Source organism: Asterias amurensis, chromosome 19 (assembly GCF_032118995.1).
Source record: "Asterias amurensis chromosome 19, ASM3211899v1".
Taxonomy (NCBI): domain Eukaryota; kingdom Metazoa; phylum Echinodermata; class Asteroidea; order Forcipulatida; family Asteriidae; genus Asterias; species Asterias amurensis.
The window spans coordinates 551,106-573,494 of record NC_092666.1 but is presented as its reverse complement, the minus strand read 5'-3'; the positions used below and the strand labels follow the sequence as shown (position 1 = coordinate 573,494).

Below are 22,389 nucleotides of genomic sequence, written 5' to 3'. Positions count from 1 at the left end.
GAATAAATATTGTCATCTAGTTAATGAATCATAATTTCTTGATTTGTGTAATTCATAATCATAGATGTTAAACCAATGTTTGCATGAGAGAGATTGGCTGTAGCCAGCTTGGTGTTTATATCCCTTTGTGGGAGTTTGCCGAGTTCCCTTGATGGGGAGATCATTCAAACAAACAAACAAACAAGCTTAAAAAACGGTTCACAGAATTTTACTCTATTTTACCCAAAACAATCATAACTCGTGAACCAGACATTGGATTCTTTTCATTCATATGTTTCAGAAAGGGCTCTTGAGCTTTTAAGGCAGTGGACACTATTGGTAATTACTTAAAATAGTTATTAGCATAAACCTTACTTGCTAACGAGTAATGGGGAGATGTTAATAGTATAAAACATTGTGAGAAACGGCTCCCTCTGAATTAGAGTAGTGTTTGAGAAAGAAGTAATTTTCCACAAATTTGATTTCAAAACCTTGAGGTCTCGAAATCAGGCATCTGAAAGCACACAACTTCGTGTGACAAGGGTGTTTTTTCTTTCATTATTATCGTGAAACTTCGACGACCGATTGTTTTTACAAACTTTCATAGGTTTTTTATTTTGTGCATATGTTGAGATACACCAAGTGAGAAGACTGGTCTTTGACAATTACCAAAAGTGTCCAGTGTCTTTAAAAAAATGCGACACAGTGTGCGACATCATTTGGCCTTGATTTCTGGTGCAAACCGTAAGTTGAAGTTTATTATTTGAAAAATGTATCAATCACATCTTGATGACATCACTCACAAATACCTGGATCTGTTGTTGACAAAAACTGAATGTCTAGTTTTATTTTGATGCCCCGCCGTGGTTGGCGAAGCCAGCAAAAGGGACATCGACTGTTTCCTTCTGAGGGTGTGTGTGTGCTATGGTGTTGTATGGCTTGGGTGGGTGTGGTTGACTGTTTCCTTCTGAGGGTGTGTGTGTGCTATGCTGTTGTATGGCTTGGGTGGGTGTGGTTGATTGTTTCCTTCTGAGGGTGTGTGTGTGTGCTATGGTGTTGTATGGCTTGGGTGGGTGTGGTTGCATGCAAATTAAAACTCAATCAGGACTCAGATGTCAACTTAAAACTTGATGTGTGATTTGGTTTTTGGATTCCCCCAAGAAGCCTGTCATTTGAACCCCTTTGGTCACAATGTCAAGGTCATTGTGGCTAAAACAACAATCTTTGCTGGATTGGTAATTTGAGATGGACTTTGCAGATCATCTACAAACTTGGTTTGTGGATTGATCTTGGGGTCCCTCAAAGGGGACCCCCCCCCCCCCCACAGTCAAATGTCAAGAACTAAATAAATAATGTCTGAGCAATACTTCTACAAGGTGATCAACTTCAAAAATGAACAGTCAATGCAAAATTAAATTATTCTATGCCTAAGAAAAAAACAGATGCCTCTGTGATAAAGTGTTCAAGGGTAATGAAACAACATGGGTGAGATGATATGTTGAAATCAGTCACGTGACATGGCGACTCATATGAAATATTGCTATTTGTTTATCAGGTACATTCCTCAAAGGTTTTTTTAATGAACACAGCCAAACTATCAGCCCCAAAACATTTGCAATAGGATGAGACACCCACCAGTTTGTTTAATTTACACCTAAAACACTTTGAGACTTTACAAATGATCTTTGAAGACTTTGTTTTTATAATTCTTTTGATTCACTGCAGTTTTATTGTAATAATTATAAATATAATGCCAACAAAGTAATGACAAATATTGTGTTTTGATCTCCATTTTGTAGTTTGGATTTATTTTAAAATACAACTTATGACTTAGTTACTGTTAACACATCCTTACAAAATATAATTTGGAAAGATAAACAATATTAATAACTAATTATTGAATACAAATAATTTATGTCAAACAGTAGTCCATATATGAAAAATTAACTGTATAATAACTAGAGTGAATGACCTGTGAACTTTTACAAGTTTAATTGAGGGTACATAATCAAAAGTTTGCTTGAAGTCAAAGGTTGCAGACATGAACAAATACTTCCAAAATCATGACCATGATAAATGTAAACAGGTCGATGAAAAAATATTTCATATTAAATTCTACTCCACTGTGAGAAACGGCTCCCTCTGAAGTGACGTACTTTTCGTGAAAGAAGTAATTTTTCACGTATTTGATTTTGAGACCTTAGATTTAAAATTTGAGGTCTCGAAATCAAGCGTCTAAAAGCACACAACTTCGTGTGACCATGGTGCGACAATGATGTTTTTCTTTCATTAATATCTCGCAACTTCGACGACCGATTGAGCTCAAATTTTCACAGGTTTGTTATTTTAGTTTATGCATATAAATGTTGAGATACATTAACTGTGAAGACTAGTCTTTGACAATTACCAATAGTGTCCACTGCCTTTAAGGAAACTTTCAATATTGGGTCACTGTCCAACTTCTTGCACTTTTCTTGTCCTGACTTTAGTCAATCCTCAAGTTTTTCCTTGCGAGCTCCCAATAATTAACTTTTTGGGTAAATTTTCAAAGTTACATTTACTTGAAACTAATTTATTTGGAGTGTTCATTATGTATAAACATTGACACACACATAAGGACTTAAGGTTAGAGCTGGGATGGAAGCTGCTTATTTATGTTGACTTGATCATTCTAATAACAATATGTATTGTACATGTATTCAACAAAATCAGGATTAAAGAAGAGGATACCATGCAGCGGGTACCTCATAAACAACCAAATCAGTGCTCTTCCTGACATGCAGGAATTGTTTGGAATCACAGATTTCGGATTTGTTTCTTTTAGGAATTGTTGAAATAATGTTTCTTATTTTGTTGACTTCAACTTGGGTTATCTCTCAAGACATCATTGCTGGCTAGTCCTCCTAATACTCAACAGAAAGTTCTTTTCAAAGATGTCAGCAAAGACATGCATAAGTTTTTATTTTATTTCAATAAGCTGTTTAGAAGCTGTTCTCATGCATGGTTTGGGTACAGGTAATTTGATAGACTTTACTATGCCTTCTGTTTAATTTTGTTGTGTAAAAACCAATGGGGACAATGAAAATGTAGATCTGCACAAAGAAAAGTTCATGATTTACCATGAAGGGGGAGGGGGTAAAATGTTCAATTATTCTGTGGTAGCCAAAGGCGTTGTTCTTAATCGAGGGTCTACAAATGCTGCTCGTGATGTAGTCTGGAATGAATTGTATTCTTGCTTGATCTTTGTTGGGTCCAGCTCAGGTTGGGAAGCTGGAAATGCTCTTGCTTCTCGGGCTGGTGATAGAACAGTGTAACAAAAACTGAATGTGATAACATTCCATAAATCTGTTATTAAAGATATTCAAACTAAGTTCTTAAAAAAAAATGATTATTGATGTATGCGAGTATATTTGTCAGTAGTTATACTTGTGACAAGTTGTGACAAGTTACAACTGTAAACTTGAGAGTCACAAAAATTTCAAAATGCAAAAGTCAGACAACATTTCATGTAACTATAACAATATTGTTTGTTATCGCTTATTTTTTTAAATAATTACTTTTATTGAAAACAGGGTTCAAATCAAAAGAACTCATTATTTGCATTGAATATTGCGTGACAAACCAACTTAGAACAAATCAAGAGTTCATTTTTCGACATAAACACACACACTCATGTTCCGGTAGCTCCATGTTCAGACACCTTATAAAGAAACTTCATTTCTCTACAAACATGAATTGAATGTAAGATGATTGAAGGAAAACAGAGTATGAATAACTTACCTGCTAAATGGACTAGGGTCTTGGGAACTTCTTTCCTCTCTGTTTTATAAGAGTCCATATGTGTTGTTTCAAAGTAGTGTTCAAACTGCAACCAAAATATTGGAGGATAAAACAGGTACCCATTGTAAGCATGCAAGTTACTTGTAACAGATATTAACATGTAGATGGATTTTAATAGATTATTTGCTGCCTTCTTTGATGAACTGTGCCTGTGTTAAGAGCTCTCATTGGATGAGAGTAGCAAGTACACGCGTGCTCTTTTCCATTGTTCTACACAAGATGGTGGCCAATGACACGTATTGCAACCCATTAAAATATAACAAGAAGGAGTAAGCAAAATTAAAATTATTGAAGTATTGTTTGTTTGTTGTGGGGGTTTGTTTCATTTGTTCATTTGTTTCTTTTTTCCCCGTTTTTTCAAAGTTGTAGTTTTAAAATGCAACAGTGCAACTAAAAAGTAAGAATTTTTGAGGTTTTTTGTGTAATTTGAAACTTGTTGTAGGCACTCTGGACTTGTTGTCGGCTTGTGTTTTAGCCGTGTTTGACGGTTGCACTAAATACCGACAACTCACGACCCCTCACGACAATAATTTTTAAACGCACTTTAACAGAACATTTGAACATAATTAAACTGTTAAATATGTGCACAAGAGTCATATGCATCTAAATTACGTTCAAACTGTTGAAAAATTTGTATTTTTAACTGAAAAAAAAGTGTTTTTTACCCTGAGTTTAGAAACGAACGGAAATATTTGCAATGTTGTCTTTCGACGTACTTGGACGATTTCATTACACCGCAGGGGCAGAGGGTAATTTCTGAGGGCTGAGTTGTATTTTGTTCAGTTTGGTTTAAGCTGCTGTTTTTTCTTTCTTGTTAAATGTTAGTAACTAAGCCGCCACTCAGGAATTCGAAGTAAAAAGGGGAGATTTAAGTATATTATATTTTTGAAACTCCTTGATGAGAGGCACATAAAATAAATAATCATCATGCGTATTGTATCACCCCTGCAGAGTAATGAAATCGTCCAAGTGCGTCGAAAGACAACATGGCGGATATTTCCGTTTGTTACTAAATACGGGTAAAAAACACTTTTTTTACAATCAAAAATACAATTTTCTCAACAATTTGAAAATAATTTGGGTGCATATGACACTTGTGCATATATCTAATGGTCGACTTATGTTCAAATTTTTTCTTAAAGTGAATTTAAAAATTGTTGTCGCGAGTTGTCGTGAAGGGTCGTGAGTTGTCGGTATGTTTATGTAGTGCGATTGTGTTTGATTGTTATTGAGAAAGAGTAATAACATAATATAAATATGAATAGTATTACTTTCATGTCATGGCTCTGCTATTGTAGGACTGGTAATGACATGAAAATTGGCCCTAAGAAAATACCCCTTCAAATTGTGTGCTTTTTGTGTAATTTTATGACAGAACACGATCCGAGTTTGTAGAAATTTGTTTCAGTTTACCCCACAAAATGGGTTCTGTGAGACCACTACTTCTAGAAACTATAAGGCTCCCCGTGAGCGGGCGCCTTAGTTTCTAGGTAGAAGTAGGGGACCACATACTCCAGTCTAGCATGTCTTGCTAGGGTAGGGTAGCTGAATTCGGTTCATCTGGTACTCAAGTCAACTCGTACCCAAGTCAACTCGTACCCAGGTCAACTCGTACCCAGGTCAACTCGTACCCAGGTCAACTCGAACCCAGGTCAACTCGTACCCAAGTCAACTCCTACCCAAGTCAACTCGTACCCAAGATTTTTTTTTCTAGGTTGTTGGGGTTCTCTGTCTGCAAAAATACCGATAATCATATTTATAGTGATAATATTCATTTATTCATTATTATCTATTCATTTTTGCAATAATTTTGTTTTCTGTTGTTTTTTTTTTTCATGTTGCAGGTAACAAACAGGAGGAATACATACGCGAATAACGCAATAGGGATCAGTGTTTCGATTGGGAAAATCATGGAGCTATGGGAAAATTAATTACAACTTCAAACAAATTGTACTGGGTTGGGAAAAAGTTATGAAACACGTATTTTTGTATTTTTTATCGGATTTAAAAAGTAATGAACCAATATTGTTTTATTGGTTTGAAATGTTTTTTGGGTTTTTTGGGGTTTTTAAAATTAGTTTTTGTTTTGATAATCAGAATTACGCAAATTTGTATTACTATTCAGTTTGAACGAATGATGCTCAATATCTCTCTTTTCGAAATGTGGTGGCTCTGAAAAGAGCCGGTTTGTTTATTTGCAATGGAGGTAACCTCACATCGGCGGGCCTGTCAGGTGCTTACAGGCGGACAGTAAGCTTGAAGCAAGTAAGTAGAACACGGTTTCCTATCGCTTATAAAATCACGCCGCACCATGGTTTCCTATCGCTTATATAAAATCACGCCGCACGGGAATTCTCCGTTTCTGCATACATTGTACGTTATACGGTACCAGTTGACTTGGGTACGAGTTGACTCGGGTACGAGTTGACTCGGGTACGAGATGACTTGGGTACAAAATTTTGGGTACGAGTTGACTTGGGTACGAGTTGACTTGGGTACGAGTTGACCTGTTTCGGGGTAGCTAGCTCCGTTTTACTCCTAAAAGTCCTAGAACTATTTCGGTTTCGTCCGGCTACCATATGGGAGACGATAGCCGGACGAAACCGAAATAGTTCTAGGAGTAGCTCCGTTTGTTACTCTATTTCTCTTTTTTATCTAGACTCTGGCTGGTTTGTTTGTACGTAGAAACCAAATAAATACTGACCTGGGATGGTAACCTTTTTGGTACTCGAACTCGTTCAATATCGAACCTCTCTTCGTTCCAGTTACCCACAAGGGTTTGCGGGGAGTAACAGTCTTCTTTAGTTGTGGTTCTCCATCCGTATTGTTTAAACTTGGTATCATCTGAAGTGTGCTGCCAAACCTCACCAAGACCCGATGCCCGCACCATCGAACGGAACGCAACTTCATCCTCCGCCATTTTTTCCAATCACCAGCAGTAAGTTACAGAAACAAGCTGGAGTTGAGAGTATTGTCACTGTTGTTTTTATTTAAGTTTTAGCTAGGATTTTAGTGAGACAAAATAAAGAGCACAGCAGTCAGATCGGAGGATGCAATAAAACGGGTTTAACAATTTGTAAACAAACTAATGTTGCTACACTACTAGCTGTCGGTACCTAGACGTCTACATACGGAAATTCTGATCCTACACACAGAAAAGTTACGGATCGTTGAGTGTGCACCACCCGGCCCCATGGCATGACTAGACTGCGCGAGAACAATCTGCGTCTAACGCGTTGCCATGGCGCCCGTCCCAGCTGATGCAATTTTGTTTTCCCCAGTACGACAAAGGGCAGATATTATACGTGAACTGCCGGGCCAACGGGAAACTTTGGAACGTTAGGTGGCAGCAGACTTACCAGATTTCCATTCCGGGTGCGTTCGTTTAGTTTCGTGCTCCTTCGCTCTGCTCATTACGCATGAAAAACAGTTTCAATTTATTGTAGGACTCACAATAAACACACCTTGAAAACATTACTTTTAGTTTCAGAATTTATTAAACCATGGGAGTGGGCCATTGTTAAACTGCATAGTGTACTAAACATTAAAATACAGTGTAGTTGTAGACAATTAGTATAATAGTTTTTTTTAATAAGTTACTGAGTAGTTTAGTACAGGTCATATCACCGTTTCTCAATGAATCATCTGAATCATCGCTCTTTAAGCCCTCCGGGTTCACCGGGATCTCTCTCAAATTAAACTTCGCATTATAGTTCATTTCAAACAATTATGTGATGGTTCCTTTATAACTTTATTTGATAATTATAATTATAATGATTAAATCAAGTTTTCTATATCATGTATTAAGTGTTCTGTTATATACTTTTGACAACTCTCTTGATTCATCTGAATCGGTGGCTCTAAAAGCATCAGACACAAACGACTCAAAAAAGGGTTTCGTCTAGGGCGAAACTTGTCTAGTCTGTATTATAGACCAATCTGCACGTTGTTCATGAGGAGAAGAAAATAAATGAATAGGATTTGAAACTTTGCATGGTGGAGATAAGATATAGAAGATATCGTCTCCAGAAGACGATCAGAGCATACTGATCGAAACGTCGAGTTAACCCAACGGTTCTTTTCAGAACCACCCCAACTCATTTAGAGATTGTTATTACATGGTGTTACCGCAAACTCTTCTATAAAATAAATGAAGAAAAATATTTTACCGTTTGATTAAACGTAATCAATATCAGAAAAATTGTGTTTAGTTTTATACTCTGTTGCATAATTTCTCAAGAACAGCTAGTTAATCAGAAAGTGAGGGTGACATATGATAGTCTGTCGGGGGGGGGGGGCATGTCCCCTCCGACGCCCTTGGCGTTGCTCTCGACCAATAGGAATGAAGAAACTGTCTGATAAGCACAGGTGCAAGCTGGAGGAACCGCAACCAGGCCGATCTTAGCCAAAAAGTCCGATTCCGGTATAGAAGGAACTTTTTGTATGCCGATTTTATTGGTAACCCTACTCTAAATAATAATCAAGATGAATACTAGTCCCGATTTCACAGAGAGTTAGGACTAGTCCTAACTTACGACTAGTCCTAGGAGATATACAAATTGCATGGGTAGTCCTAAGTTAGGACCAGTAACTGGTCCTAACTCGAGATAAGACTAGTCCTTTAACTCTTTGTGAAATCCACCCCTGCGCCTAATGCCTATACGAAGAACTGTTGAGAGATGTTGATTGTTAAAACATGCATTGTATAAACGACGAACAAATTAAACATGGCATGCAGGCCTATAATAAAGGAATCAATATGTGTTGAAGAGTTTTTCAACTACTGGTTTAAACCCAACGAGGCCTGGTTCTTGATAATTTTACCGAGACAAAGTCGAGGTAAATTATCAAGAACCAGGCCTCGGCGGGTTTAAACCACAAGTTGAAAACCGATTCAACATACTTTGATTCTCATTCACAAATACCTTTTCGGTAAAAAAAACATTAAACATTTTTAGTAAAAAAGTAAAACAAATGCAAAAACTATAATTGTTCGATGATTTCTTTCGACACCACACCCCTCCAGCTATAAATGGTAAGGCCCTCTGCCGCCCTCGGGTAAGGGAATGCTGTGCGCGTCGCGCGTATCGCGTGATGTGGCACAACTCTGTTTCAGTCGTTGCTCTCGACCAATAGGAATGAAGAAACTGTCTGATAAGCACAGGTGCAAGCTCGCGTGCCACGCCCATTTTTCAACACTTTTTACTGGTCATAAACAAAGGTTTATACACACCCACGTGACGCGCTCTCCACCAATAGGAATAGCAAAACTGTCTGAGGTATTTATGAATGCATTTTTACATAGGTCTGAGTCACCAATGAGAAATGGCCAAGAATTTTTGCGCTCCGATCAAAGAAGTCTGTCGGAGATAGAAAAACAAAAATTATTATTCATTCTCTTGTCAACTATAGTAACAGTTGCCTTTAGCCAGGTTTTTTGGTCATCTGTCTTTAGCTTCTTTAAGGAGCCACTTTGTGCTTCATGGCCCCCTGGGCTGAATGTTTCCTATCTTCTTGTACATTTGACCTGCCTTAAAATTTGGCAAGGGGGTAATTTGGGAACGTATGGTCATGGGGTACAAGTTTGCAGATAATTATCATGCGTGAAGTAAACGTTTAAGACTAATTATTCGCATTATGCAAATCATTAGTATAGTCACATTACACTAACGATCTGTAAAGTGAATAATTATTTTAAAACAGTTGTTTCACGTCCAAATTCCTACTTTACCACTAGTGACACCAACTACGTACAATACTACAGGAGCAATTGAAGATCCCTACTTTTGATTTTGTTAAAGATAAAACCGCAATATGTAAAATATAAATTTTTATTGAAAACTCTTATATTTGAGAATAAGTAAACAATAATAAAACATTTATTCCTTTTTTTCACGTGGAAAAAAGGTTATGGTTCCAAAAACATGATTTTTAATAGAAAAACCTAAATTTCCGTTATACAGTTCTAATTTTAGTCCATTATATTTGATTATTTCAAAATGGACATGCACTTCATACGGATTTTATTTACGAGTTAACGACAATAAACATTTGTAAGGATAGCTCCTCACCAAATGCTTACTCTACCTATAATACATAGTAAGTGCATGATCGGTACTTGCTAACATAATAAAACAATTTAGTTACAGTACAAAGATACATTTTTGTAAAATTCTTTCTCACAACAGGTTTATTTTACAGAGAAAGCAAAAGTTTACGAGACTTGGCAATACACATAGTAAAATAACAACATTTTCGCTGAAAATAATACTTTTGATCACAACAAGCAAATCATTAGTTTTGAATAAGGGAATAAAAGGGTAGTGAATCATTCTTTCACGGTCGTTTAAAACAGGCAAGGTCGTTGCCGGGTGATAAAGGCCCTCGCCTTCGGCTCGGGCCTTTATCACACATCAATGACCCTGCAGAAGGTTTAAAAACGGTGAAAGAACGAGTCACTATACTCTTTTATTCCCATTCATCGAGCTGGTCGGAAACGAGTTGGCTAGCGGTGGTCGAGTTGACTAGAATCCATAACTTTCCAACCTGGTTGGGATCACAAAGGAGGCACAACGGAGGTGTGGGTTATTAGAGCACGTGGGACAGGGAAAGGGTTGGGGCACAACTGTTACGTCTTTGGAATGGGTGACGGGAAACGGCATATGGGATATGGGAAAGGAAAATATTAAACCGACTGAGAAATATCAAACTGTTACACCGCCGGGATAGAGCCACTTTAAAGCGGGACCCGTGCAAACTGGAAACATCATAGATCAGGGTAGAAACGAGACTGGGAAAGAACCACCAGCGGGACCCGCGCGAAACTGGAAAATGAGTTCGGGCACACGGTGGGACAGGGAATGGACTGAAAAACCGGCAAAATAAATGACGGGAAAAAATAAACGGGGCTGGGAATATAATAAGGGGAAAGACAAAAGAAGGGACTTAAAAACGATACAAGACAGGAAAATAGTAAATTGAACGGGATCAAAATAATCGAATCGGGTATAAACGGGACTGGGCCGGGAAGAATCAGCAGGACACGCGCGAAACTAGAGAACAAAGTGGGACTGACAAATAAAAAGAAACAGAAAAAAACACGGTCAAGTGTACGGTTCGTGACTCAGAGTGTCCCCCACTTACTCCCACCCCCCCCCACCCCCCAACTTGTTCACGGGTACTGGGAAAGAACCACTAGCGGGACCCGCGCGAAAATGGAAAACATGGGTATAAAGTGGAGTGGCAAACAAAGAGCAATACCAACGCACGGGATCGCAGGGACGAAGGCTCACATACAGATGCTCAGGTTACATAATGGGACGGGCGATATAATTGGCCTACGGGCCTAATGGAAATTAGGGATGGAATGGGAGATCAACAAATAATGAGAAACGGACAAAACGGGCAAGTTTTGAGTGTATAAGCACAGTGTACGATTTCAAAGCACGGTAATTTTGCAGGTGATTTGTGTTATTAACCTGCCCTCCACTCCCCCCGCCCATCCGTCCGTACACAGCGCTATATTTGCGGCATATACACAAGATTTCTAGCGGGGTTGCCGCGCGAAGCAAGGCATCCCGCTAGTACACATGATCATCCGGTCTGGTTTTTGTGTGTACATGTACAGTACACGTAGTAACGTCAATGTACAGCGCGCCAGGCAACAAGAGCTATTTTAGTGAAGAGTGCTGATCAATACTGCAAGCCAATTGGCTGTGTGTAAATTATGTTAATTTTATTGATGAATGACATCAACGTGCCCAGTCAGTCTTCCGGGGTCTGGAACCGCCACTTAATCTACCACATAGGTCGATTCTTTTCCTCACAACTGTGGTATCAAATTGAAGCTTAACCTCTCTTTAGTTAATTGCACTGAAATATTTACTTGCTCAAAATATGTTTGTATCACTTTTTAAAAATAAACCAACACAATAGTATTTATGCAAACTAGTTAGTAGGGTCATAGGTTACTGACGTCAACTTACCTGCGATTATTTTTTAGTGCCCCTGACCAATCAATGACCGTAAATCTGAATAATTAAGTCATGTGGGTTTCTACTGTCCAATCAACGACTGTCTTGCGTGATCAGTTTATGCTCATTCACCTTTTCCCTATCGCTGAGAGTTTGATGAGACGTACGAGCTAGCTAGGCCTAGCCTGCTGCTGAAATATACGTGTGTGTGTTTTGTGTGTGACGACTACATCTACATCGTACAAAATTAAAGGTCTCCATTGTGACGACTGCTGCAATTCATCGCTAAACTTCACATTACCTGCTGATAAGGTAACTACGATTCTTAACAATATTGCAAACTTCGATGAATAGGTTGACTGAAAAAAAAATTGACGATAAATGAACTGTTCCAAATGCACTCAACCCCCATCATGATCTTGTGTGTGGCAATGGCAGTGTGGTAAGGCAAGGACGTTACACTTACTACAGTTCAAATGATTTTCTGTCGAACAATATCTGTAACCTCACAAAATGGTTTCACATATTCACTCTTCCCCTAAAAAAATATTGACACCCACTAGAGTAGACTCAGTAACTGGGGCGCTGTATTTTTTAAAAACCTTTTTTAAAAGTCTTTCGTACGACAGGAAAAAAAAAAAAAAAAAAATGAGGACGAAATAAAAGAATTATAAAAATTAGTGCAGCACCTTAAGACACCCACGTACACTAGTGTATTTAGTACAAAGCAATGGTACTGTGTGATCATCTTTTTGACCTTATGATACACTAGCTGACAGTGCAACAAGGAAATGTTTGTACCGAGGTCACATGCGTAGAAAACTAGTAAAAAGAAAAAAGTAGTTGGTACACCACCACACACCGACACACCACACAGTGTCACACAAGTGATGGCAGTCCTAGGTCCTAGCATGGCGTAGAGTACTAGGTAGTAGCCTATAGAGTACATTATAACACCCCTTGCAAGTATTGTGCCTGCTCATTGGTTTAGAGCGCGTCACATGACATGTCTTAGTTTTGCTAGACGACGGCCGTGTGATAGAGCGTCGGTTTGCCATGCGCTAGTCCGAAGACTAGCACATGGCGCCGTGCGCTAGTCCGACAGACTAGCACACGGCGTGCAGTACCCAGACGTCCGTTGCGTGTACGAGGATGATAAATTAATAGTCTGTAACCATTTCGGATTGTCCGACACTACATGCAACACAGTAGGTAAAAGTGTTTGCAATCTGTGTTCGCGTCGTCCGTGGATTGTAGCATTCAGGTCTGTAACTTAATAATAATAATACAGGTTTTAGAAATGTTTGGGGTGTTATAAAACAAATATTGACTGCTTTTACTCGTGCAATGGTTAAAAACTATGACTCCCTCGGTGATCCCCGGAGCGTTCTATTTTCCCTCGGCTTCGCCTCGGGAAAATAGAACGCTCCGTGGATCACCTCGGGAGTCATAGTTTTAACCATAGCACTCGAAGCAGTCAATATTTGTATAATAGCAACAACATTGGCACCACTAGCCATGTAATTCCAAAATTTTGTAGACTTTGTCATTGGCCTCTTTATTTATGTACGTAGTAAACTAGTAGGTTTCCAAGTAGGATAACAGGAACAATTTTCACAATCAAAAAGCACCTGCTATGGGTTTACAAGGTGCTACGCCGCATACAGCAGCCACAGCCAGGAACTTCGGGGCGAACCCCTTCTCTTTTCGATAAGTGCACCGGGTTCTTTAACATGCGTTACGCATACACATGGGACCAACAGCTTTACGTCCCATCCGAAGGATGAAGCAATGGATAAGTCTTGGCTTGCTTAAGGACACAAGTGTCACGGCTGGGGATAAAAAAATAAATAAAAATGAATACGAAAGATGCCTCAGTAACTTGATCTAGACACCCACGTACACTAGTCTAGTGTATTTAGTACAAAGCCATGGTACTGTTGTGATAACTCCCCAGAACTATCGTCCCCACGACAGCGTAACGAACCTCATAAAAAATCATAGCTCTAGGAGTACTATGTGATCATCTTTCTTGTGACTATAGCTGACAGACTAGGATTATGTTTGTACCGAGTTCACACGTAGTACCGGTAGTAATTCTGGAGTACTAACCACACAACACACAAGTGATGGCAGTATGAGTACTAGGAACAACACTGTGGACAGTGTTTGTTTGCAACGTAAAATGAAAACTGTGCAATTCAGAGGCATGTTTGTGTGGATCATTAATGCTACTAAAAAAAAATTTATCAACCATTTGCACAAAAAATTTCATTATTATCAGAATTTATTACAGTTTGCAGAACTTTTAATGGCATTTTCACTTTTTTTTTTTTTTTTCCCCCAAGCCGTTGGTCCCATATGTTGTGTAACACATGTAAAAGAACCCAGTGCACTTATCAAAAAGAGAAGGGGCTTGCCCAGGTGTTCCTGGCTGTAGCTGCTGTATGTAAGCTTGGGCGACATCGATTTATTTTATTCACGATATATCGATTACAGTATATCGCTAAGCCTGGACGATATGAAGATAATATCGTCACGATCCGATATTGAAATCAGTATCGCCAATATCGATGTTGGTTTTGAATTTATCGAAATATCGTCTCAAAACGATTAATTTTTTTCATAGACGATATCGTTCAAAATACCCAGTATTGTCCCATGAGATGTCTTACAATCACACATGTAAAAAAGATTTATTTAGGCTAATGCTGTCAATTTTTGAACATTTACGACTTCGAATGTAAACTGTGGCTCAACGCATACCTTGTAAATGTCCTCATATCTAGACATGGTGGTCTCTCTTTGCAGCGCTGAAGCAGGACGAATGTTCTTGAAACATTTATGTGCTGTGTGACTATTCGGAGCAGTATCCATCACCACAGTTATTCTGGTTCTTTATTATTAGGGGATGAATGAACTGAGTGCTGCCGTAGCCACGCAAGGGTGTGAAGCTGTACGGGAAATTCCCTTGGCCATCACCTCGATCCTACAGTTATTCTAATACGTTATTATGAGGGGATGAATGAACAGAGTGTTTCCTTGCCCAAAGCGTGGGTGCGAAGTTTGTAGGGGAAATTCCCCATGCCAGAAATCACCACGCTGTCGGACTAAGTCGGACGCACTGAAAATACGGGTTTTTAGAAAAGTTCCCAGGTGACCCTCTCAGATTTTGATTTTAAATATATTATTGGAGGTGTTGATGGTGAGTTGACGGCACCAAGCGAGTTGACATTGAGCTGACGGCAAGTAGTTGAACCCGGGTCATTCCGTGTCAAATCAACCAGTGGTCCCCAGGTGATCCCCTCAGATTTTGATGAAACTTCATCAGAATGATTGGATGTGGCTCAAATAAACACATACAAAAAAGCTAAGTCATACTCCGTGTCGTTTTTGAGATACGACTCATTGAAATTTGGTCGAGGCGGCCATTTTGTGCACGTGCAAGACGCGAAAAGTGATTTTTGTAAAAATTTCCGACTTTAAAAGCTCATCATTTAGTTTTTGTACCAGGTAGAGAGTTCAAATTTGGTATACCATCTTACTTCTTGCCAAATTTCATGAATCTGCACTCAATTTAAAGGTATCTCCTTAAATTTTCTGGAAATGGTCACCTAAAGTAGGCACTTTAATCAGCCGAAAATGTTTTTGTGATATTTGGGGTCACCCTGTACCCACATGAGAGGTCAAATGAATCCTATATTCCCTAGGTATTATCTATGGATGCATGTCTATACCCATAAGCAATTATAAGCTCACCAATGCATTAATTTAGAAATAGCATGGGCCCACAGTTGGTTCCAGCCAGAAAAAGGCCCTGCCCGTCTTGACCAGGGTTGATCCCGCGATCAATTGAAACATTTTTTGAAATTTACACCAGTTAAACAAACTTAACCACCAAATTTCAGCTTTGGCACTCAACTCCTTCATGGTTTGGTGGCTATTTGAGAAATAGATGTTTTTCGCACATTTTTTTATAAATGTCATTACAATTCTTACCACACATTGATGGTCATATACAAGTTAGCACAAATTCAATATGTTTTATGTGATGAATGCTTGCAGTTTGGCTTGAATGGTCTTTAAGTCTTCATCCAACAATCATTGCGAGTGTAATGTGGTCAAGAGAGTGCATTGGAGTTCTTGGTTTGTTTCGTGCCATTGAAATATGCACGTTTTAATGCATTTTTAGTATACTACCCACATAGTAACTAGTGTCCCTCTAAACCATAAATAATACAGATCCCATTTTTATATTTGGTGTGGTTAATGGCAACACCCACAGCCTTCTTTTGGCAAAATTTGAAGAAGAAAAAAATAAGATGGCGGCCTGAGGGGTCAAAGTTCAATTTTTTTGGGGCGCAATCTCCCACCTGAAAGTTTTGTTTGAACAATAAGTTAATTTCTTATATCAAGGACTTTGATTTAAGCTAAAAATCATCTTTGTCCAATATTCATAACTGGAGGTACAATCATTTGTTGTTATGGTGAACAGGTGAAAGGTCAATAGTTCATTGACCTGTAACTAAAACACCACATGACTTAGAACGCTCAAATTGGGGTTTCAGAGTTTTCTCATAATTTGACTAAACTAACTCAGCAAATTTCAAGAAAATCTGTGAGATTTGACTCAGGGTGGCGTGATATTTTGACACTGAATGACCCATGTGTTCATTTGTCTGTTTCTCTCACTTAAAAGGCCCTTGTGGTATATTTTGAAGTAACTGTCAATGTTATGTATATCTTGAGAGAAAACTTGGGGAACTGACGCACTACATCAATGCATTGGCATTTCTGGTGTCTGCGTGATACACAATACATTTGTTTGAGAAAGTAGTGTTTGCATTGATTAAAGTAGTATTGTTCTAAAAAAGTTGAGTATGTCAGCATTAATGCAAATGAGATGACCAGCATTAGCAAGAAGGAAACATGTAAGGGGACTGGGGTTGGGTTAAAACCAGAGAAGAATATCACAGACAGGAGTGTTAAGTACTGGCAGATTTAATTTGTCTTGGGTATTTTGAACATGTTTTAAGTGAAACTCTACACGGTATACTGGGGTATGGTTCCACTGGGGTATGTTTCCAATATTTTGTGTGTTATTGGAGGTTTTTGCAGCACTTTTAGGTACCTGCCTTAAATTATTTATTGCAGTTGAAAACATGCATCATCAACCCATTTCTTAAAAGAAAATAACACAAATAAACTTACTTTTGTGTTAGCCGGAAAAAAATAAGTTGCACAAGCTTCAAACATACAATGTACATCATGTACATGTACATTATACTGTGTGATATTACATTAAAATGTGCCAAACTGTATTCAAACTGCCACCACACCATGAAGGAGTTGAGTGCCAAAGCTGAAATTTGGTGTATAAGTAGATATGTTTAACTGGTGTTAATTTCAAAAAATGTTTCAATTGATAGCGGGGTCAACCGGGGTCAAGATGGGCGGGGTCTTTTTGACCATTTTCTGGCTGGAACCAAGTTTGGACCCATGCTATTTCTTAATGAATGCATTGGTGAGCTTATAATTGCTTATGAATGGGTATGGACATGTACCCATACCTAGGGAATATAGGATTCATTTGACCTCTCATGTGGGTACAGCGTGACCCCAAATATCATCAAAAACATTTTCGGCTGATTAAAGTGCCTACTTTGGGTGACCATAACTAGAAAATTAAAGGAGATACATTTAAACTGAGTGAAGATTCATGGAATTTTGCAAGAAGTAAGATGAAATACCAAATTTGATCTCTACCTGGTACATAAACTACATAAATTATGAGCTCTCAAAGTCAGAAATTATCACAAAAATCACATTTCGCGTCTCATGCGCGCACAAAATGGCTGCTCGACCAAATTTCAACGGGTCATATCCCAAAAACGACATGGAGTATGACTTAGCTTTTTGGTATGTGTTCATTTGAGCCACATCCAATCATTCTGATGAAGTTTCATCAAAATCTGAGGGGATCACCTGGGGACCACTGGTTGATTTGACACGGAATGACCCGGGTTCAACTACTTGCCGTCAGCTCAATGTCAACTCGCTTGGTGCCGTCAACTCACCATCAACACCTCCAATAATATATTTAAAATCCACAAAAGAGTCATAGAACTTTAAAGTTTTAGCCAAAAGAGAGGTTTTACTAGTTTAAGGTAACATTTCGGTTATAAAATTAGTTTTTTTATCGTGAATTTGTTTTATCTAGGCGGCAAAGATGTTGGCCGCCATCTTGCTTCTTCACAGAGCTTGTATTGATCGCAACACTCCAATCAATTGAGGTACAAATATGATTTAATTAATTGCTTCAGAGCCAGTGATGTAAAACAAAAAAACGTTATGTGTTCTGTTTCATGGAATATGGATGTTAATTCAGTTTGTATAAAATTTATCTAATTTGCGCAGTTAATTTTTTTTTTAAATTTTTTTTAAACATTCATCAGTCATGTTTTGTTTGTCTTCCTCCTTGCGGTAAAACTGTTTTTAGCATGCGATTGAGCCATTGTTGTCCCCTTCTGAAGGATACTTTCAATTTTCAAAAGTCTTCATGATATATCGTCATATCGATATACCTGACAATATATCGCCAGTCAAAATGTTCGATATCTTCCAGGGTTATATATCGCGATATTCGATATAATCGCGATTAATTAAATTTGACATCATCAGTCTTCAAACTCCCAGTGAAAGTTGTAGAAGAAACAGTCATAGCATAAAGCTCAGTTCATACTTCCTGCGAATGCGAATGGGAAGCGAATGTTGACGTCACAGATTCGCAACGAATAATTCGCAGTGGTTGAGCTCTGCTCTACTCACTTGCGAATATCGCTGCAAAAGAAGGGTTTATGTCAAATTCACGTCACATTCGCTTCGCATGAAGTATGAACCAAGCTTAATAGAGGTTTTCTAATGACCTATTCTTCTGGTTTTATTCCAAACTTATGGGGTGCAAGATGTCTCAGCTGGGAAATACATCGCGATACTTAATCGATATCACGGTATTAAATTGATATCGCGATATATATCGCTATTTCGATTAAAACCAAATCGATCCGAAATATCAAAATCGTTTCCAAATTAGTATCGCGATATTCGATAATATCGTGGTATCGCCCAAGCTTAGCTGTATACACCCTAGCATCTTGTTAACCCTTAGGTGCTATACATGTACATATACATGTAAGTGGGTCTCAGAGTTCATCACTGCAATAACCTATCTTTCTGAAAAGTTGTATAATATGTCACTCTCAGCACCTTAGTAGGTACCTTGTTTGGTAGATACATGCTTAATAAGACATTATTATTATTATTATTATTATTATTATTATTATTATTATTATTATTATTATTATTATTATTATTATTATTATTATTATTATTATTATTATTATTATTATTATTATTATTATTATTATTATTATTATTATTATTATTATTATTATTATTATTATTATTATTATTATTATTATTATTATTATTATTATTATTATTATTATTATTATTATTATTATTATTATTATTATTATTATTATTATTATTATTATAATAATAATATTGGCACGTCATAGAATGAAGGAAATGTAGGGAGATGAAACTTAATCTAGCAGACGATAATTTTGTTTTGTCAAATCAAACTTTGTTTGATCAGCCTATTAGGGCTTGCTCCTAGGAACTGATATCACTATTTATTGTTTTCAAATCCTCAGTGCTTTGCCTCTGGTTCATTTTAAACCAGGTCGCATTACATCCTGTCGCGTTTGGACATCATTTTCTTAAATTTTAACTTTGATAAAGCATGAAACTTTGCAAAGTAAAGAAAATGGTGCAACTGGACAACAATTAATTGTCATTTCATATCTTTTTTAGTTTGCATATTCTGACTCTAAGTCTAATAGGAAGTTACTACTGTAGGTCCTTAGAGCTGTTTTAACTGAGTTTACCCTCCCATCCATCATTATTGGTTCCTCGGGTAATTACAGACATGGCCAATTCTAGCGTTACAGACATTACATTTCAGACAGTTTTCAGAACTTCAACAGCTCAGTAAATACTGCCAAATATGTATTTAAAATCTTTCATTACCACAGCATAGTAGTTCCGAATGGATAGCCTACACTTGGGTTAGTATTTGGGTACAACAATGCTGATCACAGCCCTTGTCTCTTTTTGCGAAAATTACTTTTGAACAATAGTGATTAATACCTTGGACAGTTTCCAGATTCTGATTGGCCCAAAACCCAATCTTTTGGGGATGTCATTTGGTATAAGGACTGGCTGTGGAAACTAGCAAATAACTCCCTAAACCAGCATGTTTATTCATCTTAGTTTCATTGCCTCTTGGCGACATACATGCTACAAAGTGTCAATTTTGATGTTACAAATGTCCGTGTATAAACCCATGTTCATTATGGTCTTACAATATACATTTAGCAGAGCTCACAGTTTGACAGTAAAATGTGGCCCTTGAATATGAGTTCAATAGAGACGTACGTAAAGCAAAACACATTTTGACCATTTTAACCATTTGTTTTTCATAAAAATACATTAATTGGAATAACAGTATGAAGATCTGGTCTTCACTATGTGGTATTGACCTTGGTTGGTGGCTGTTAACAGACCGAGCCCTTTGGACTGGTCCAATAACAGCGGCCAGCCACCAACCCGGTCATTACCACAGAGTGAAGACTGGGTCCTTACACTATTCCATAATTATTGCAAAACTCTATCCAAAACAGTTGTTGTAGTGGTGCATTTAGCAGTCAAATCAAATCCAATATGCTGTTGCACTAAGCATTTCATTGCAATCTGAGTAAAGTTAATTTGTTTTATAAAGCATGTAAGAAATGTCGAAAAAAAAATTGAGACTAAAGTAGAAAAAAAACATGAGTTAAAAATAACAAGATACAATCCCAAGTTTATGTTCTGTGACCGTCAATTTTGAATTTCAGATCCAGGCAGGACTGGCCAATAGTCATGAATCGTAAAGGTGACAGACCAAAGCGTGGCAAGAAAGTTCAATTGGAGCCTGAATCTGAACTGGAAGTCACAAGTACAAGGTCAAAAAGAAGCAGAGGTCCATCTGATCCTAAGCCTCACCCAACTGATGATTCCAACCAAGATTCTTTAATTTCTACTAGAAGATGTCGCAGCAATGGAAAGGTGTCCCCAGACAGAAACTTTCAAGATAACCCGCCTTTCCCAAGCACAAGTTGTACGTCTCTTAAAAAGGGGAGTAAAAAGGCTTTGAACAACAGGTCAAGTGAAAGTAAGAAAAGTGAAGTGAGTTCAGACGATGAGAGTACACTAAGTAATATATCACATCCAGAAGATACAACTACTCCAGAAAGAAACACCAATTGTGACACAGATGCGCATGCTTACATTGCTGGCATGAAAAGAAAAGCGTCATTTCCTGACACAGCTACACCATCAAAAAAGGCTGCCATTGATTTGAAAGAGTTTAGAGGTCATCGGGTTCTTGCTAGAAAGGATGATGGGTTCTACCCAGGAATCATCAAGCATCAGCGTAAAAACAAAGACATTGGGGTGACTTTTGACAGTGAAAAAAATGCTAAGTATTTCAGTAATGTTGAGTCAGATGAAAGGATTGATATTGTTAGTGATAAGGTTCCATCATATAACAGAGTTGGTATTGGATCTAAAGTTTTGGTTAAGAGAGTCAATTGTCCAGGAGTTTATATTGTGGGTGTGATCAAAGGTATAAAGGCAGCTGCACAACAGTACGAGGTTTATGTTGCCAATGATGAGGGGTTAGAAGATAAGGTAGTTACTCCGTTATGGAAACTGCGTCTACTAAGGTGGCCATGGGGACCTGATCCTCCTTGTTCATTGATACCTATTCGTCAACTCACCTACAGTCCACAGTCTCAAGCTGGAGATGAAGTACTTGCCACTGATCATCATGAAGGTCAAGAAACAAGTTCAACTAACCATGAAGAAGTTTCTGATGATGACCTCCAGCGAGAGGCAATTCACTTTGACAGTCGACCAGTCCCTCATGTTTCCACTACCAACACTCCATCTTCTGTGTACTCTAATGAATCTGAAGGTCATAAACTGCATTGTAAAAGTGATCGTAATCGCCATATAAGCGGTGCTAGCACAACATCAATGGCCTCCATTTCATCCAGTCGAACTTATTCAATATCACCAGTTAGCCCCTCACCAAAGTACAATAAAGGAGATGTGGTGTGTAACACTAATGGTGTTCGTAAGAAGTACAATGGAAAACAGTGGCGTCGACTTTGTTCCAAAGATGGGTGTAATAAAGAGTCCCAACGCCGTGGCTACTGCTCTAGACATCTTTCCAGCTACATGAAAAGTAAAGGAATGCTTGGAGATGGACAAGTCAGTGATATTGAATGGGACAGTGATTCACGCAGTTCCAGCTTACAAGCAGGTAATTATGTGCTATGCACAGGTGTCATTCAAAGATGTGTGTCATTCTAAGAAGTTTACCATCATTCACACACACATATGTTGCTGTGTTAAAGGTATTACTGTTTGGGGGGGGGGGTAATGCCACAACGATCCAGCTACATTGAAAATAATCTCATTCTACTGT

The 22,389-nt window shown here is 38.1% G+C and overlaps 2 protein-coding genes across 4 annotated transcripts in view; one reads left to right on the top strand and one right to left on the bottom strand.

The window, feature by feature from the left end:
* Positions 1-1,582: 1,582 nt before the first annotated feature.
* Positions 1,583-6,993, bottom strand: LOC139951380 (cilia- and flagella-associated protein 68-like). Its single transcript, XM_071950254.1, has 3 exons — positions 6,524-6,993; positions 3,760-3,844; positions 1,583-3,273 (listed from the first exon to the last, which is right to left on the bottom strand). The coding sequence occupies exons 1-3, from the start codon at positions 6,737-6,739 to the stop codon at positions 3,128-3,130; spliced, it is 447 nt and encodes a 148-aa protein (XP_071806355.1). The 5' UTR covers positions 6,740-6,993; the 3' UTR covers positions 1,583-3,127.
* A 4,994-nt stretch (positions 6,994-11,987) lies between these two features.
* Positions 11,988-22,389, top strand: part of LOC139951714 (uncharacterized) — a 48,391-nt gene continuing 37,989 nt past the window's right edge. For all 3 annotated transcript variants that reach the window (XM_071950762.1, XM_071950761.1, XM_071950760.1), the window contains exons 1-2: positions 11,988-12,104; positions 20,753-22,224. In XM_071950762.1, coding sequence (XP_071806863.1) covers positions 20,778-22,224 — 1,447 coding nt within the window. In that variant the 5' untranslated portion in view covers positions 11,988-12,104; positions 20,753-20,777. The remainder of the gene's footprint in view (positions 12,105-20,752; positions 22,225-22,389) is intronic.

Bases quoted from the DNA above. Each gene is read 5' to 3' on its own strand.
- LOC139951380 (XM_071950254.1), bottom strand. From the start codon at position 6,739: ATGGCGGAGGATGAAGTTGCGTTCCGTTCGATGGTGCGGGCATCGGGT. The intron at 3,845-6,523 runs GTCAGTATTTAT...TTTTGGTTGCAG, and splicing joins CAAAAAGGTTACCATCCCAG to TTTGAACACTACTTTGAAAC. The intron at 3,274-3,759 runs GTAAGTTATTCA...TTCTATCACCAG, and splicing joins GACCCTAGTCCATTTAGCAG to CCCGAGAAGCAAGAGCATTT.